The following is a 16,699-nucleotide window of genomic DNA, read 5'->3' as shown; positions in this document are numbered from 1 at the left end:
ACACACACACACACACACACACACACACACATACTTCCTCTACCGCAATGTTCTTCCTCACCTCAGGCCGAGAGCAATGGAGTGGGCCCTCCCATAAACTGAACCTCTAAAACCATGAGCACAAGATAAACATTTCCTCTAAGTTTTCAGGTATTTCATCACCAACTTTTTGTCACTGTGACCAAAATACCTAACACAGAAATTGGTACCAAGAAGTTAGGTGATTGCTGTGACTTAACTGGCCATGTGGTTCAGAAGCCTTTGGAGTTGATTTTTCATGAACTTTGAAAAGTTTAGAGATGCAAGCTGGAAAAGCTTTAGAATGTTGTAAGCTAACCGGGCGATTCTAGTGGGAGCTCAGAAGACTAGGATATTAATAGGAATGTAGACAGTAAAGACTGGGCACAAGAGATTTCAGAGAATGAGGACGCTACTGGAAATTGAACCAGAGGCCATTTGTGTTATATCTTGGCAAAGAGCTTGTCTACGTTTTGCCCATGTCTTGAGAGTTTCTGTGAGGCTGAATTTAAAGATAATGGACCAATTAATCTGGTGGAGGAAATTTCAAGGCAGTCACAATATTCAAAAAGAGAAATGTGATAACAAAGGAAACAGAGAAGAGAAGCTGTCCATTTCCTATATATTTCCCCTGCTTGTAGGTATGGTGAAGTCTAACATTTTGTCCCTGCGTACTGTTGCCAAGGAACACATGGATAAATAAAATGTCCAAACTTTCTCCATTGAATCCTCCAAGTTCTTTCTTTAGGATTGAATAACAATAACTTTTACCTTGCGGCCCTGAGATTGAACACATCCAGTACCTTCCTAATAGCTTATTGTTCCATTCTTTGGCCCCCTAGAGCCCATTCACAACCAAGAAGCCAGAGCGATTTCCCCAAGGCTCCAAACCCTTCAGGGACTTCACACATCAGGCACAGGAAAAGCTGAGAACTATAAGTTCTTAGCTACACAGCCTGGCTCTGTGACCACTCTCTTCACATTTCCCAGTATTCTAGCTCTGATTTCCTCCACACCAAACACAGCTTTTCCATGAACATATCAGGTACAGTCTTACCTCACAATCTGTCCACAGGGTGTTCTCTCTGTCTAGAGAGCTCCTCCAAATAGGTGCCTGGCTAAAGCCAGGACCTCTTTCAATGTGTTGCTTACCTGTTGCTTTATAATGATGCCTATCCTAGCTAGTCTCTTCTAAAATTCAATCCAACCCTTCTCTCCAGCCCTTCTGGAATGCTCTCACCCTGCTATATTTTCTCATTGCATTTATTACCTTTCAACATATCAAGTATTTTACTATTTTTGTTTTGTTTTGTTTGTTTGGGTTTTTGTGTGGGTGTGGTACTGGAGATTGAACCCAGAGGTGCTTTACCACTGAGATACATCTCCAGCCCTTTTTATTTTGAGATAAGGCTTCACTAAGTTGCTGAGGCTGACCTCAAAACTTGTGATCCTCTTTCCTCAACCTCCTGAATGGCTGAGGTTACAGGCAAGAACAGGCCTGTAACACCAAGACCAGTTACTATCTCTTTCATTTTTTTCTCCTTTATCTTCCTGTTGTGAGAAATTACCAACACAGGGCCAAGATAATTTGCCCATTTTTTGATGGTTAATTCCAAGTGCTCAGAACAGTGCCTGGCTCATGGTCAGTACTCAACAAATACTAAGTGAAAAAATAAATCTAATACATATGGTTAAGTAACTGGCATCATTGGATGAGCAATGAATAAGTGGTGGTAATGATCATCAAAGAATTCCATGATAAAGCACTAGCAGATTCATTAAGGGAGTTCTAACATAGAAGGCAGGCACAAAGCATCCCTAAAATGGTTTATATACCCACTGGCCTTCAAAGGATCCCTGGTGAAGAGTAATTAATGATCACCAATCCTTATACTAAGCATCATTCTGGATTTTTTGTTTGAACAGCATGGGGGCAAGTTTCTGCCGCACCTCTCAAGCCAGACCTCTGGTCCTTGCAGGGAACCCCATGGAACATATCTCCTTTACCCTGGGCACACTCCTGGGACATTCCTAATGACCCCACAGCTTGGATGGGTGGAGCTATGATTTCCCCCACCCCCCACTTTTTATTGGTCATAGACACACACATGATCACCAGCTACATCCCCATTGGCTGGAAGGTGAAAAGAGGCGGCCCTGCATGAGCCCTCTCAGGATAAAGAGGCTGAGGCATACCTGAGAGCTTCGGTAGGGGCGCCATATCCCTGGCCCTCCCAGCCATCCTAACGGTTTGGCGATCCCTCCTCACAGAGTCTGAGGGAAAGAAACAGGGGTCCCTGAGGAGTCGCTGTGTGATCATAGGGCGTGTCCAGAGAGAAGGCCTGGTATTTGGTCTGTGCGGTGAGGGCGGCAGCCAGGCCTCTGGTGACAGCACCATGCTCAGAATTCTGAGAAGGTTTATGGCCTTCTTTCAGAGGAGGGAAAACCCTAACAGACATCTGGGGCTCCCACAAGGTAGTTATCTGAATCCCCTTGTTCACTATGTGAGAAGTCTCCTCAGAGGAGACTTCTCACCCCTGATAGGGAACCATGGGGACTCATGGGACCAGCACGCTAGGGATGTGCGTAACCTTATGTGTGGGGGGGTGGAGAGATTGTCACTAAGTCCCCAAGAAATAGGCCAACATCGACTAATGCCTCCTGTTGATCCAAAGTGGGAAGGTGTTTGGATCAACACTGAGAAGTGACGGAAAAGAGTGTCCAGCTCCACCATCCCCGTGTTTTCCTTGGTGTAAAGCCATTTTACACTTTTGGGGATGTGAACCACCCTGATTTGAGGGCGAATTTGGTTTCCTGTCCACACCATAAACTTGAAACCAAGTTAGTCACACGTGTGAAAGCAGGAGCCGCATTTAACTTGTTTACTTTGTATCCTAAGCTCCTGCCCCAGCTCTGGCACCAAGTGGGCATTCGGGGAGAGGGGGGGTGTGACGGGGGAACGGGGAAGCACTGATTGAGGTGTGGCATGTGGTGGGTGCGAGTCCAATCAAACATGGGAAGGTTCGCTGTATGGATGGCATCCGTGCTCTGAATTACATTGATTCTAGTTTGTGTCCAGCACTTATCTGGCTTTAAGGGCTGCATGTCATTAATACCTACAAACCCCCATGAGAGAAGTCTTAGTACTGCCGTGTCCATCTATGGATCAGTTAGGGATGCGAACAGGAAAGCAAGGGCACACAGTTACTGTGCAGTCCCCCAGAATTCACACCCCACACGCAGATCCAGCAGTATCTCTCATCCTGTGCTCCACCCTGAGGGTGTTTCCCCATGAACAAATTCAGTGTCTTAGGAGGGTGGTGGAAGAGACTCCCTGGGAAGGGCCCTGTCTTCCTGGCCTGGGATCTTCTGAGGCTTCTTTGCCAGTAGAGTGTGAACCCCCAGGACAGGTGGGTGGGTCACAGCAAATCTTGCTAGAGAAGGTAATTTCTCTATGCTTAGATGACGTCACTTACCATGGCATCCATTATTACCTCTACTTTGTTTTGGGGGGATGGGGGCGGCAGACAGGTACTGGGGATTAAACCCAGAGGCACTCGACCACTGAGCCACATTCCCAGCCCTATTTTGTATTTTATTTAGAGACAGGGTCTCACTGAGTTGCTTAGCCCCTCGATAAGTTTCTGAGGCTGGCTTTGAATTTGCAATCCTACTGCTTTAGCCTCCCATGCCTGGCGGCTTATTACCTCTACTTTTATCAACAGGGATCCATAGAAGACTCTAACAAGTTTTCCATGTGCCTGAGTGACAGTTGTCTTCTTTGTCCTTCATTTTTATTCTGGGATATGATGTGATACATTTAATCTGGTTTCTTTTCCAGTTTGCCAAATTTTCTTGGCTTTTATTTTCATAATCTAGTATAATCCAAAAGTTCCCAGCCTTTCTTTCTATCCACCCAAGTCATTAGGTCAGTAGCTTTGGCGTTGTGATTCAGAGCTCCAGTGCTGCAGGCAAATTGTCCCAGGTCAGATCCCAAAATACCATTTACCAGCTAGGCGTGTTTAGAAAAAACAAACCCCCCTGGTGATTCAGTTGCACTTTTCAACTAGACTTAATCCCTGATATCTTTTATTGCTCTGGTGAGATGTTTAAAGATCCCCATATGTTGCTTCTCATTATGGATATGAAAATGATAAAGTTATATAATAATACATCATTATAAAGTTATATAATAAAGTTATATACTAATATATAATACAATTGTATATTAATGTTAATTAAATCATATATTAATAAAGTTAAACCATATAATAATATACAATAAAGTTATATAATAATGGTCAATTAAGGCTCTCTATGTACAGATATGATGACAACAACAACATTTGCACTCTAACATGTGCAAGATACTCAAGGTTCTAAGCAGTGACATGCATGTGCAACAGAAATTAGGTAAACATTGTGATTGTTCTTGTTTGACTGACAAATCAAGATCAGAGAGATTAAGAAATGTGCTCAGAGCTACAAAGTTGGTCAGTGTAGGAGCTATGGTTAAAAACCAGGCAATCTTCATCTGGACAGTACAATCCTAATGATGGCCCTCCACTGCCTGTGGTAGGAGGCCACTGTCACTATGCTGTACAGAGAAATAAGGCAGCCAGGATTTGAACTTTGCCCTCTGCCTCCAGACACTTGCACAAGTCACCATTATGCTCTAGGACTGTGTCATCAGTATCTCAAAACTCAGCCATTTAATTTCTAGAAGTAGACCATCATCCACTGTATCTTCCTCTGGTAGGACTCTTTTGTAATGTGTGTTTGCTTTTGAAATTAATTAATAGAATCTGTTGCTTACCTATCCCATAGGTGACACCAAATTGAAAACTGTGCAGGGAGTTGTGACAAGTTTATGTGACGATTATGGCTTGATTGATGAGTCCATCTACTTCAGTACTAATATAGTGACTGAAAACGTGCCTCTGAAAATTGGACAGAAAGTTACTGCAGTTGTGGAAGAAGATAAAACATTTGTTGAATTGAAAGCAACCAAAGTAAGATTTTCATGAGTTTGGGAATGGTCTCTTTTCTAGTGGGCTTTTTTTTGAAGGGGGGGCACTAGGGATTGAACCCAGGGGCACTTAACCACTGAAACAGATTCCCAGTCCTTTGTATTTTTTATTTTGAGACAGGGTCTTGCTAAGTTATTTACAGCCACACTAAATTGCCAAGGCTACCTTTGAACTTGTGATTCTCCTGCCTCAACCTCCCAAGCCCCTGGGATTATAGGCATGCACCAGCCACCACATCCGGCTTCTAGTGGATTTTCAATCTTGCTTTTTTTGGTGCCAGGAATTGAATCCAGAGGTGCTTAATCACGGAGCCACATCCCCGTCCCTTTTATATTTTATTTTGAGACACGGTCATGCTAAATTGCTTAGAGCCTCACTAAATTGCTGAGGCTGGCCTCAAACCTGCTATCCTCCTGCCTCAGCCTTCTGAGTCACTGGCATGTGCCACTACACCTGGCACTTTCTTGTTTTAATCCCAACTCTGTAATGTGACCTTTACAGTGGATGTATAGTGGAATTTGAAGTCTCACTTCCCTGAAGCTGTACGTTCTTTTGTAATGGGTGTTCTAATATTTGTAGTGATTTCTGTTTTTTGTTTTTTATTTGTTTGAGACAGGGTCTGGTTATTAAGCCACCCTGCTGATTCTGCCATATCTCCTTTGGCACTTCTTATATTTTAAATTTTTGAGACAAGGTCTCACTCTGTTTCCCAGATTGATCTTGAACTCCTGGGCTCAGGCTATACTCTTGCCATAGTTTCCATAGTTTCACATTTTCTGGGGCTATGACTCAGTGGCACAGTGCTTGTCTAGTATGCACAAAGTTCTGGCTTTGATTCCCAGAATGAAAAAAAAAAGGTAAAAGTAAACAAACAAAAACCCCCAACCAAAGCCATCCCCCCAAAATCATTTTCTATAGTATGAATTCATATAAGTAGAATTGCTGTCTCAAATGACAAATAACTTTTAAACATAGCTTTAATGAGGAATAATTTACATACCATAAATTCTCCCATTTTAAGAGTACAATTCAATGACTTATTTGTAGATTTACAGAGGCATGTAACTATCACCACAGTTCAGATATTTAACATTTTGATTCATATTATCATATCATCTTTTTGCTTCATTGTACTAATTGACACTGTCACCAGCAGGCTATAAGATGACCTGTTTGTCAGTACTGGCAAAGATGAGAATATAATCAACCTGAAGTCTTTGCCATTCTTAGAAGTGAAATGCAGTCTCATAATTTTATTTAGAATTTCTCTAAGCCTTAATGAGACTACGGCAACTTTTATTTTCTCAGAACTATTTTTATATTAGTGACATGATAGATATTTATGTCAAAAAAATTAAAGTACATTATGAAAATTTGGATTCAAAGGTTTTGCAATTACTTTCACAGTACCATCTTTTGACTTCTAAAATGTTCATTTTTTAAATATATTTATTTTTGTATGTTGACAGACCTTTATTTTATTCACTTATATGTGGTGCTGAGAATCAAACCCAGTGCCTCACACATGATAGGCAAGTGCTCTACCAATGAGCCCCAGCCCCAGCCCTAGAGTGTTCATTTTTAATACCTTTTTTTAAATTTTTTATTTTTATTTTTATGTGGTGCTGAGGATTGAACCCAGGGCCTCGCACATTCTAGGTGAGCGTTCTACTGCTGAGCCACAACCCCAGCCACTAGAGTGCTCATTTTCTATGTACCATTATGATCTCCATATTCTCTATGAGGCTTTTGAGTTCAGTAAAAATTCTTAGAAAAGCATACTGCAATTCATAATTCACCAAATAGTCTCTTAGTCTCTCCTGTGATTTTTATCTATTTACATGCAGACATTCAGCAAGCCTGGCTTGATTTGTGTGTGCAAACTGAAAGAAGGATTCATATCTTGTTTTGCTAATTGCTACCCAGTTGTACCTTATGATAAATTGGATAGTCCACTTTGACCCTTGTGTTAACTTTTTGTTGCTGTGGCCAAAATACCTAAATATAATTCAGAGGAGGAAAAGTTTCAGAGGCTAAGTCCATGGTCAGTTGATTCCCTTGCTGATTCTGAGGTGAAGCAGAACGCCATGGCAGAGGGGAATGGTGGGAGAAAGCTTCTCAGCTTATGGCAGCCAGGAAACAGAATGAGAGAGAAGAAGATATCATGGACAGATATAGTCCAGGCCATGCTCCCAGTGACCTACTTCCTCCAGCCACACCCACCTGTCTATAGTTATCACCCAGTCAGTTCATTCAAACTAGGATGGACTTGTTAAGTTACAACTCTCACAATCTATTCATTTCACCTCTGAACATTGCTACACTGACTAACACATGAGCATTTGGGGGACATTTTTTAGATCTAAACTATAACATTCTGCCCCGGCCCCCAAAAGCTCATGTCCATCTCATAATGCAAAATGCATTTAGTCCATCTCCAAGAGTCCCCAGAGCCTTAATAATTCCACATTGCTCAAAAGTCTAGATTTAGTCTCCTCCAAGACTCAAGGCAAACACTTAGCTGTGAGCCCTTGTAAAAATCAAAAGCAAGTCAGATACACCCAATAAACAGTGACACAGAAATTCTCCCATTCCAAAAGAGAGGAATAGGGAATAGAAAGAAGGGATGACACCAAAATAAGATTTAAACCCAGCTGGGCAAACAAGTCCTATAGCTCCACATATGGCATTTATCATCCAGGGCACATGACAGCATGTAATTGCCAAAGGGCTTGTGCAACCCTGTCCCTATGGTCTTGTCAGTTGCACCCCACATGATCTTCTCTTGACCTGGCTCTGCTTGCTTCCTGTAGCTTTCCTCAGCAGACATTTCACTTTCTTGGTCTCTCTTAATTCCTGAGGTCTCCTTTCCAATTTTGGATTCATTCTACAACTCTTTCATATTCACAAGCATTTGAATCTGTCTGCACTCCTTATTGAGCTAAAGAAACAGAATTTGGATAGCGAGAGTTTACATGAAACTTGGAGGAAAATTTAATGTGTGGTATGACTGTGAGCTAGTGTGGAATCAGGGTACAGAGTGATGAGAAGATGTAGCGAATTATCCTTTAGGGTACTAACAAGATGGCAGTAGATAGACAGAGAGGGACCTGGTGCTTTATTCCTCAATGAAAATGAATCTGGGCCAAAAGATCATGAGATTGGTATGGGAAACTAGAAAGATACCAATTAACTTGGCTGTTTTAAAAGCACAAAAAATAACTTACAACTTAATGGTTTGTTTCCATTAGAAACCTCTGAACAAGAAATTCTACTGATTATAGTTTATTGTCAGAAATAAATCAGGCTAGTGGCAATGTATTAGGATACAAGTTAAATGTCCAATGTGGAATTAGATCCATAAATTATAGTCCACCCACTCTTTGAGATGCCTTATTTTCTTTACAATAACCTCATGTTCTATAAAAATGTTTGCAATCAGGTTGGGCATGGTGGTGCATGCTTGTAATCCCAGTGACCTGGGAGGCTAAAGAAGGAGGATTTCCATTTCAAGGCCAGCCTGGGAAATTTAGCTGAACTCTGTCTCAAAGTAGAAAATAATAAGGACCAAAGCTTGGTGATAAAGTACCCCTGAATTCAATCCCAAGGACCCCCCCCAAAATTGTTTGTGATCATTATGTGTTATTTTAACACTATATACAATGCTAATTTTTTATTTTAAAGTGGGACATATATACATTTGTGTAGAAAAAATCTGGAGCTAGGGTAAATACTAAAATGTGGCCGGTAGTTTTCTTTAAGCAATGGAATTACATACTAGGGGCAATCACTTACTGCATTGTGCTTCTCTGTTTTTTTTTTTTTTTCTACTTTTTTTTCTGTAATGGGCATGAATTATTTCTTTAATTTTAAAAAATTAATATAAAAACTCTTACACTCACAATAAGCAAAAATAGTTGCATGCTTTTCTGTCATAGACAAAGTAAGACCTAATTTGATATGGTTGTATTATAACCATTTCTCATTTGAAGTTACTTTTCCAACTGTATTTTATACTTCTTAAGAACTGGATCTTGAATATTATAATTTTCCTCTATATTTCCCTAACTTGTGTTTGTTTTGCCTCCATCTCCCTGACCCGCTCCCACCCCCATCCCCATTTGCCAGGTATACTCTCTATTTTTTTCTCAACCACACTCAAATCTGACTTCCTCCAAGTAGAGGAAGTATCCTAGTCTGAATTTTTCTCCCTCCTGGAAATTCCTGAAAGCAATTTTTGGACTTATTTTATATCCTATATCACAACTTCCTTAGAACTTGTCCCCACCTCCATTAAATTGTGAATTCCTAGAGGGCAAGGATAATATATATATTCACAATTTAATGGAGGTGGGGACAAGTTCTAAGGAAGTTGTGATATAGGATATAAAATATATATATAAATATATATATATATATATATATATATATATATATATATATTGGTACCAAGGATTGAACTCAGGGGCACTTGGCCACTGACCCACATCCCCCGCCCTATTTTGCATTGTATTTAGAGACAGGGTCTCACTGAGTTGCTTAGCACCTCACCATTTCTGAGGCTGGCTTTGAACTTGTGATCCTCCCATCTCAGCCTCCCCAGCCACTGGGATTACAGGCATGTGCAACCGTGCCCAGCAAGAATAGTATTTTTTATCTTTGAATTTAACACTATTGATGCATTAAACTGGGGTGAGCAATTAAAATCTGGGAGTATATTGATCAATACATGAAGCATGGCATTATTTTTATCATCTCATGTCTATGATCTGGTTGTCATGTGAACATATTCACTAGTATTGAACAATAGATGTTTAATATATTTCTTGAGCTGGGTGTGGTGGTGTACACTTATAATCCTAGCTACTGGGGAAGGAAAGGCAGGAGGATTGAAAGTTCTAGGTCAGACTGGGAAATTTATCAAGACTTGGCTCAAAATTAAAAATATAAATGGTTGGAAATGTAACTCAGCAATAAAGCATCCCTGGGTTCAGTCCCTAGCACTGCAAAATAAATAAATAAATAAATAAATAATTTTTAAAATTTTCTTTATTTATTTTGGTACCCCAGATTGAACACAGCAGCACTTGACCACACCTAAACCACATCCTCAGCCCTATTTTGTATTTTATTTAAAGACAACTCTCACTGAGTCGCTTAGGCTGGCTTTGAACTTGCAATCCTCCTGCCTCAGCTTCCTGAGCCACTAAGATTACAGGCGTGTGCCACCTTGCCCAGCAATAAAATATTTCTTGAATGACAATGTTTTAAGCATAAAATTCCCCTTTTAAAATTTCTGTCATACTTTAAGTAATTGTTTCCTTATCTTATAGGTGGATGTCATCCCTGATAATTTTGATGTCACTAAACCACTGGACTCTAGAATCAGAGTTTTAGTTGGTTATGTTACCTGTATAAAGAAAGATACTGTCTATATTGATAAAAAAATTTACTTCTCTATAGACATTGTTTCTGAAGGTATGATTTACATTTTTAAAACATGTAGTGCTATATATTTTGAGAGGACCTGGAACTATTTCTGCAGTATACTTGGCTCTAATCAGTGACTCTTTAATATTTGAGATGGAATTTTGGAATTGAAAATAATATACAATATAAGGATATAAGCAGGTCATATTTCTAAAAAGCCATACTATCATTTATTACATGTTCATTAGTTGAATGCAATCAGTAATGTCTGGATAATTTTTCATTCATTAATTATTTAATTATTTTCATTAATTAATTATCTAACTTCTATATAAAGACACTATTTTTAAAATATTCAAGTGCTTCAAAATAAGGTTGGAGACAAAACTATACCTTTCTCTGTGTGTGTGTGTGTGTGTGTCCACTGTTGAATTCTATTAGTAATTAGCAGATGTTCTGAGATTTTGTTTATACCCAGAGTTATACTTTGGTTCATGTGCTTTCAGTTTAATGCAGTTGTCATGTAGCTTGGGTGTGAAAGGGGATATTAGTTTAGCCCCACCAGGCAGCTTGCTATTTTGATTTATGTGGTTGTAAAACCAAGACTCTTACCTGAATTTTGTTATGAAATGTTCTGTCTGCTTTGTTTAGAAGGGACTATGTGGAGGCAAATGTGGAGTCAGAAAATTTGTTAGTAGCAAGTTGTGATAATCCTGACAAGAGATGTTGGAGACTTGGACGAGGTTGTAGAAGCAGAGGCTCTAAGGATCAATTTGATTCTGGGTTTATTTTGAAATTAGAGATGAAATATTGACTAATGAATTTGGACCTCTGGGTGAAGAAAATGGGAGTCAAAGTTAATTCCAATATTTTTTAAAATGTGTCCCTTTCTAGCTTTATTGAGGTGTGATTGATGAAATTTGTGTATATTTAGGATATGCAATCTGATATTGTATACCCTAGGGTATAGAGCTCAATCTTTTTATATATGTATACATTGTAAATGATTTCCACAATCAAGTTAATTAACATACCCATGGCCTCACAGAATTACCTCGTGTGTGTGTGTGTGTGTGTGTGTGTGCACATGTATGTAAGTGTGTGGTGAGAATACCTGATCTATTCTTTTAGCCAAGTTCAAGTATATAATACATTATTAACTATAGTCACCATGGTGCTCATTAGGTCTCCAGGGTTTATAACTGGTAGTTTCTATTCTTTGACCTTTTTCTCTCTTTCCCTATCCACCACTGCCCAGTTTCTAGTAACTACTGTTCTGCAGGCTGTCAGGGTCCCTAGAGGAAATCTCTGGAGTCCTGTGCAGGGCAGGCCACTGGAAACAACAGTGGCTTCCACCACGTGGCAGATACTGATGGCTGTACCCTTTTTCTTTGTTCCTAACCATCTTCAGACTTCTCAACTGGCAGTTTCCCAGCATTCTCTGTGGATGGGGTGAATGAAGCTGGAGCAGGTCATTGAGGCAGTGCCCTTTAATGCTGTGTAAGCTGGCTGTTCACCCCTCTCTTCTTTCCCTTCTAGGGGAACTCATGAGGAAAGAATTCCCTCTTCATGGTGAGGAGTGTCTGCATGAGACATGGGGTGATTCAGGAAAATGAAGTTATTCTTCTTGCCTTTTTGGTGCAATTCATTCTCTCTCTCTCTCTCTCTCTCTCTCTCTCTCTCTCTCTCTCTCGGTTGGTTTGTTCTTTTAGGCACTGGGGATTAAACTCATGTGTGCTTAACCACTGAGCCACATCTCCAGCCCTTTTTTTAATATATATATATTTTATTCAGAGGCAGCATCTCACTGAGTTGCTTAGTGCCTTGCTAAATTGCTGAGGCTGAATTTGAACCTGCAATCCTTCTGCCTCAGCCTCCTGAGCCTCTGGGATTATAGGCATGTGCCACCATGCCTGGTTATTGTGTAGTTTTTAAAGTGGATTGCCGAACTCTTTTATTTATTTATTTTTTCTGTGCTTTTGTTTTGTTTTGTCAGGATCGAGGACTGAACTTGGGGCCTTGCATGTGCTAGGCAAGCATTGTGCCACTGAGCTAAATCCTTCACCCAACCCAACCGATCTCTTTTAGAGCTATTTTTATGATGGATAGTTGTCCAATTGTTGTTTGTAGGAGGAAAGAAGGCTTGAATCTTCTCCTCTGGTATTTTGCCGATGTCACTCTATTCCTACGAGTAACTTCAAAGTTTTTTTATTTGAGCAATAGGGTGGATGGAGTTGCCAATTTAAGATGTGCAGGACTGAAAGGAGCAAAATTGGGTGCATAAGAAGAACAGCAATAACTCAGTTTAAACATGCTACACTTGGGGCGGGATGTGGCTCAAGCGGTAGCGCGCTTGCCTGGCATGCGTGCGGCCTGGGTTCGATCCTCAACACCACATACAAAGATGTTGTGTCCGCCGATATCTAAAAAATAAATATTAAAATTCTTTAAAAAAAACAAAAACAAAAAAAAAACATGCTACACTTACATAAGCATGTGGATAATTGAATCTGAGGTTGGTTAGATCTGAAGGTATATATATTTTGAAGTTATCATTCCATGGGTATTATATAAAGGCACAATAAAGAAATGAATACAGATGAGAGAGAGAGAGAGAGAGAGAGAGAGAGAGAGAGAGAGAGAGAGAGAGAGAAATGGTTCAAGACCTGTTTTGTGTCATTCCATATTTCTGGGGTCACAGGATAAAGAAATGTTTAATCTTGTTGCTATTGCCAGTTTACTGGAGTCATTGAGCCAATTGATTCTTTCACCTGCAATATTTGATATTTCCATTTACTCCAGGCACCTTTGTTATCCTGTGACTTACTTTTTACTTACTGTAAAATTCTGTTTGAAACTATATGTTTATAACCATAAATATTTAAGATAAATATTTAAGAGTTCATTAGCTGACCAAAACACCTGAGGAAATTAATTCATGCTTTCAATCACAATATTTCCTAGTGCTTCTGCTACCCCTAATAGCAATCAACATTTACTTGGTGGTTACCACATGCCAGATATTATTCTGTGTGTTTTACCAATAGTGACTAATTGTCACAACATTTCTATGTCATATGAACTATGATTGTCCTTCTCGCTTTTAGATAAAGAAGCTGAGGCATAGGAAGATTAAGGACCTTTACTAAGGCTGCAAAGTGTCAGTTACAAAACTGGTAATGCAGGGATCAAGTTCAGACATATGTTTTACTTACACACTTGACTGTCTCTCTTGAAGGGGCATTAAATGTGACCAACTATGTAATAAATTCTGTGCTATTCTTAAAGAATAGTTGATTCTTTCCTCCATTTGACTTTGTTAAATCAGTAGAGGAAACTCAATGGCTAAAGGATTAAACATTTACTTTCTGACAGAAAGATTTACAAGATATCTATTTAAATCTGTGCAAAATGGACTTTACATCTATTGAGAACTTATGAATTTTTCTCCATGGCTGTTTTAGGTTTTGTGCCTTATAAGGGTGACTGGTTAGAAGTTGAATATTCCACACAGCCAGGCACCTCGAACATCAAGGCACACTCTGTGAAGCCAATGAACTGTAAGCATGTGGATGAGGTAATTTTTGTCCATGTTGCATTTGTTATTAGTTTCCACCAATCTTCCCTTCAATGAGAATTTTCATGGCCAGAAATCTATTGGGTGCACTGGGAAATCTGAAAATATGAGAAAATATATTCTTTAACAAAAAATGAGCCTATTTCCTTATGGAAATCTCAGGATTTCCAAAAGGAAATGATTTGAAAACAATGTAGAACACATATAATTAAGTTCTAAGTTATATAGTTGATTAGGTATTAGATTAGGTATTAGAATGTTCTGAGAACAACAGAAAGAATAACTTTTGTCTGTGTGAAAGAAAAGCATTGGGAAAGGATGAATGGAGTTGGCTGTGGTATTTATCAGTCAAAACTAGGTATGATTTGGGGAGTGGAGATTAAAAATGAGAAGGAAATTTTGTTTGAACAAAGGTACAGATAAAATTCTTGCTCAATCCCTTTCACTCTCTAAACCTTAGTTATAGAGAATAATGATCATGGTGAGCAATATTTAGAACAGAATTTCTCACTGTATACCTAAGTACCATCTCCAGAAATTTGGCTTTAATTGGTGTGAGGTGAGATTTGGGCACAGGTGTGTTTTCAAAGCATACCTGGTGTTGCCAGTGTGCCACCAAGATGAAAATCATTTATGGGGTTGGAGTGACTAGCAGGTTAGACCAAGAGTGATAGTGTACTGTGCCTGTTACAGTATAATAAACTCTACATAAATATTTCCATCATTTCCATACAGGTTTGCATTACTAGCCTGCAGGAAAGACATGGGATGATAGATTATACTATCTTTTTCACCTTGGATTCTCTGAAACTTCCTGATGGATATGTACCTCAACCATATGATGTTGTCAATGTGGTAATAGTGGAGAGTGTTCAGTTGTGCTGTGTTTGGAGAGCAGTTTCTATGACTCCAGTGCAAAGGTCATCATAACAAAACATTTTATTCTCTGCTCATCTTTTATTCTATGGCAGGAAATTGTCAGGTTTAATTGAAAAACTTAGTAAGCATAAACAATATTTGAAGTTTGATTCTTAGATAAATCCAATTAAGATACTGGCTCAGCTGGTCTCAGGTCACACACCTGTAATCCCAGTGACTCAGGAAGTTGTGGCAGGAGGATTATAAGTTCAAAGCCAGCCTCAGCAAATTTGCAAGGCCCTAAGCAATTTAGCAAGACCCTGTCTCAACATTTTGAAAGATATTTCAAAAAGGGCTTGGGATGTTACTCACTAGTTAAGTACCCCTATGTTAAATCCCTAGTCCCAAAAACAAAAACAAAAACATGATGGTTCATTCTCTTGGGACCAGTTCATTTTAGGGGAGGGCCTTAATTCAAAAGTATTTGAAACTGGCCTGTAAGAAAGAAATAAAACTCAATTAAATTTAAATTCTTTGTTTTCCACAGGCAAGAGTGGATTGTGTGATGGTAGAGACCTGGTATGGCCCTGAAGTAACTAACCTTCAGAGACAAAGTATTTAATTCCAGAGACAGCAGGGCCACCATGTTAATGGGCAGGATTTAAAGTTATAGATTGAAAAATAAATAAATAAATGAATAAAAATAAATAAAAGGGCATGGTGGCACATGCCTATACTCCCAGTGATTCAGGAGGCTGACTCAGGAGGATTATAAATTCAGGGCCAGCCTCAGCAATTTAGCGAAGCCCTTAGCAACTTAGTAAGACCCTGTATCAAAATTAGAAAAATAGAAAGGGCTGGGGATGTGGCTCAGTGACCAAGCCCCTCCCCCTCCGCTGGGATCAATGCCCAGTACCAAATAAACAAATAAATAATTAAAATTATAGATTGCTTTCAATTTTAAGTTCCCCTAGGCTATATGTTCAGTATCCATTATTCTGTAGCATTTTCATATCCTAACACCTACTCAATTTGTTATATTTATTGTTTACCTATATCCCTTCCCCACATTAGAATGTAAACTCCTCAATGGTAGGCATTTTTTTTTGGGGGGGTTATTCTTTCCATTAATATATCACCAAGCATTTAGAATAGGGTCCAGTAGATACTAATGGCAGATTACATGTTAATAAATGCAATAAAAGAATTATCTGAGCAGGACTAATGCTTACTTGTGGCTAACCCATCATTTGTTTTCTAGGAATAAAATTGTTAAGCAACTCATTAAGACCTCAGTTGATTTCTTACAGAATCATTCCCCCAGATTCGATGAATAAAATCTCAAAGTGGGTAAAGATCTTTGTTTAAAAGGTGCAGTCCAGCTCCATACATGAATCAGAGAGTGAAATTATAGCCCCATAAAGGAAGAGGAATTTGGTTATTGTGGGTATGATGGTACTAAAAATCCCACAAGTATCCTTCATGAAAAGTTCTCATTCCTTCCTCAAACAACACATTTAACTGTTCTCTGGAAAGAGCTACTTCAAAGCTTTCAGCATCACAGAGAAGTGGCTGTGAGCTCAGCCCCAGTCCTGGGATTCCTAATTCCACTGTAACTCCCTGGCCCCTGGAATAAACAGGGTTTGCTTCTGGGTTTGTTTTACAGGTCTAGTGGGACCTCCCAGCCATCCAGTGGTTACTTCTCCATTTGAAGGGAGTGGGGTAGGGTAGTCAGGAATAGCTTGTGGAGGCTGTGTTTCCACTCACTGGTTCACTCCACAAATTC

At 39.4% G+C, this 16,699-nt stretch overlaps 1 protein-coding gene across 1 annotated transcript; it reads left to right on the top strand.

Moving 5' to 3' along the window:
- The first annotated feature begins 2,414 nt into the window (after positions 1 to 2,414).
- Positions 2,415 to 15,043, top strand: LOC139703339 (cancer/testis antigen 55-like). Its single transcript, XM_071606661.1, has 5 exons — positions 2,415 to 2,493; positions 4,846 to 5,030; positions 10,382 to 10,526; positions 13,943 to 14,055; positions 14,791 to 15,043. Exons 1-5 carry the CDS (start codon positions 2,415 to 2,417, stop codon positions 14,983 to 14,985), a joined length of 717 nt encoding a protein of 238 aa, XP_071462762.1. The 3' UTR covers positions 14,986 to 15,043.
- The last annotated feature ends 1,656 nt before the right edge of the window (positions 15,044 to 16,699 follow it).

Source organism: Marmota flaviventris, chromosome X (assembly GCF_047511675.1).
Source record: "Marmota flaviventris isolate mMarFla1 chromosome X, mMarFla1.hap1, whole genome shotgun sequence".
In the NCBI taxonomy this organism is placed as follows: Eukaryota; Metazoa; Chordata; class Mammalia; order Rodentia; family Sciuridae; genus Marmota; species Marmota flaviventris.
Note: the sequence above shows the minus strand (reverse complement) of the source record. Positions and strands in the feature narration are given on the sequence as shown.

Bases quoted from the DNA above. Each gene is read 5' to 3' on its own strand.
- LOC139703339 (XM_071606661.1), top strand. From the start codon at position 2,415: ATGCTCAGAATTCTGAGAAGGTTTATGGCCTTCTTTCAGAGGAGGGAA. The intron at 5,031-10,381 runs GTAAGATTTTCA...CTTATCTTATAG, and splicing joins TTGAATTGAAAGCAACCAAA to GTGGATGTCATCCCTGATAA. The intron at 14,056-14,790 runs GTAATTTTTGTC...ATTTCCATACAG, and splicing joins ACTGTAAGCATGTGGATGAG to GTTTGCATTACTAGCCTGCA.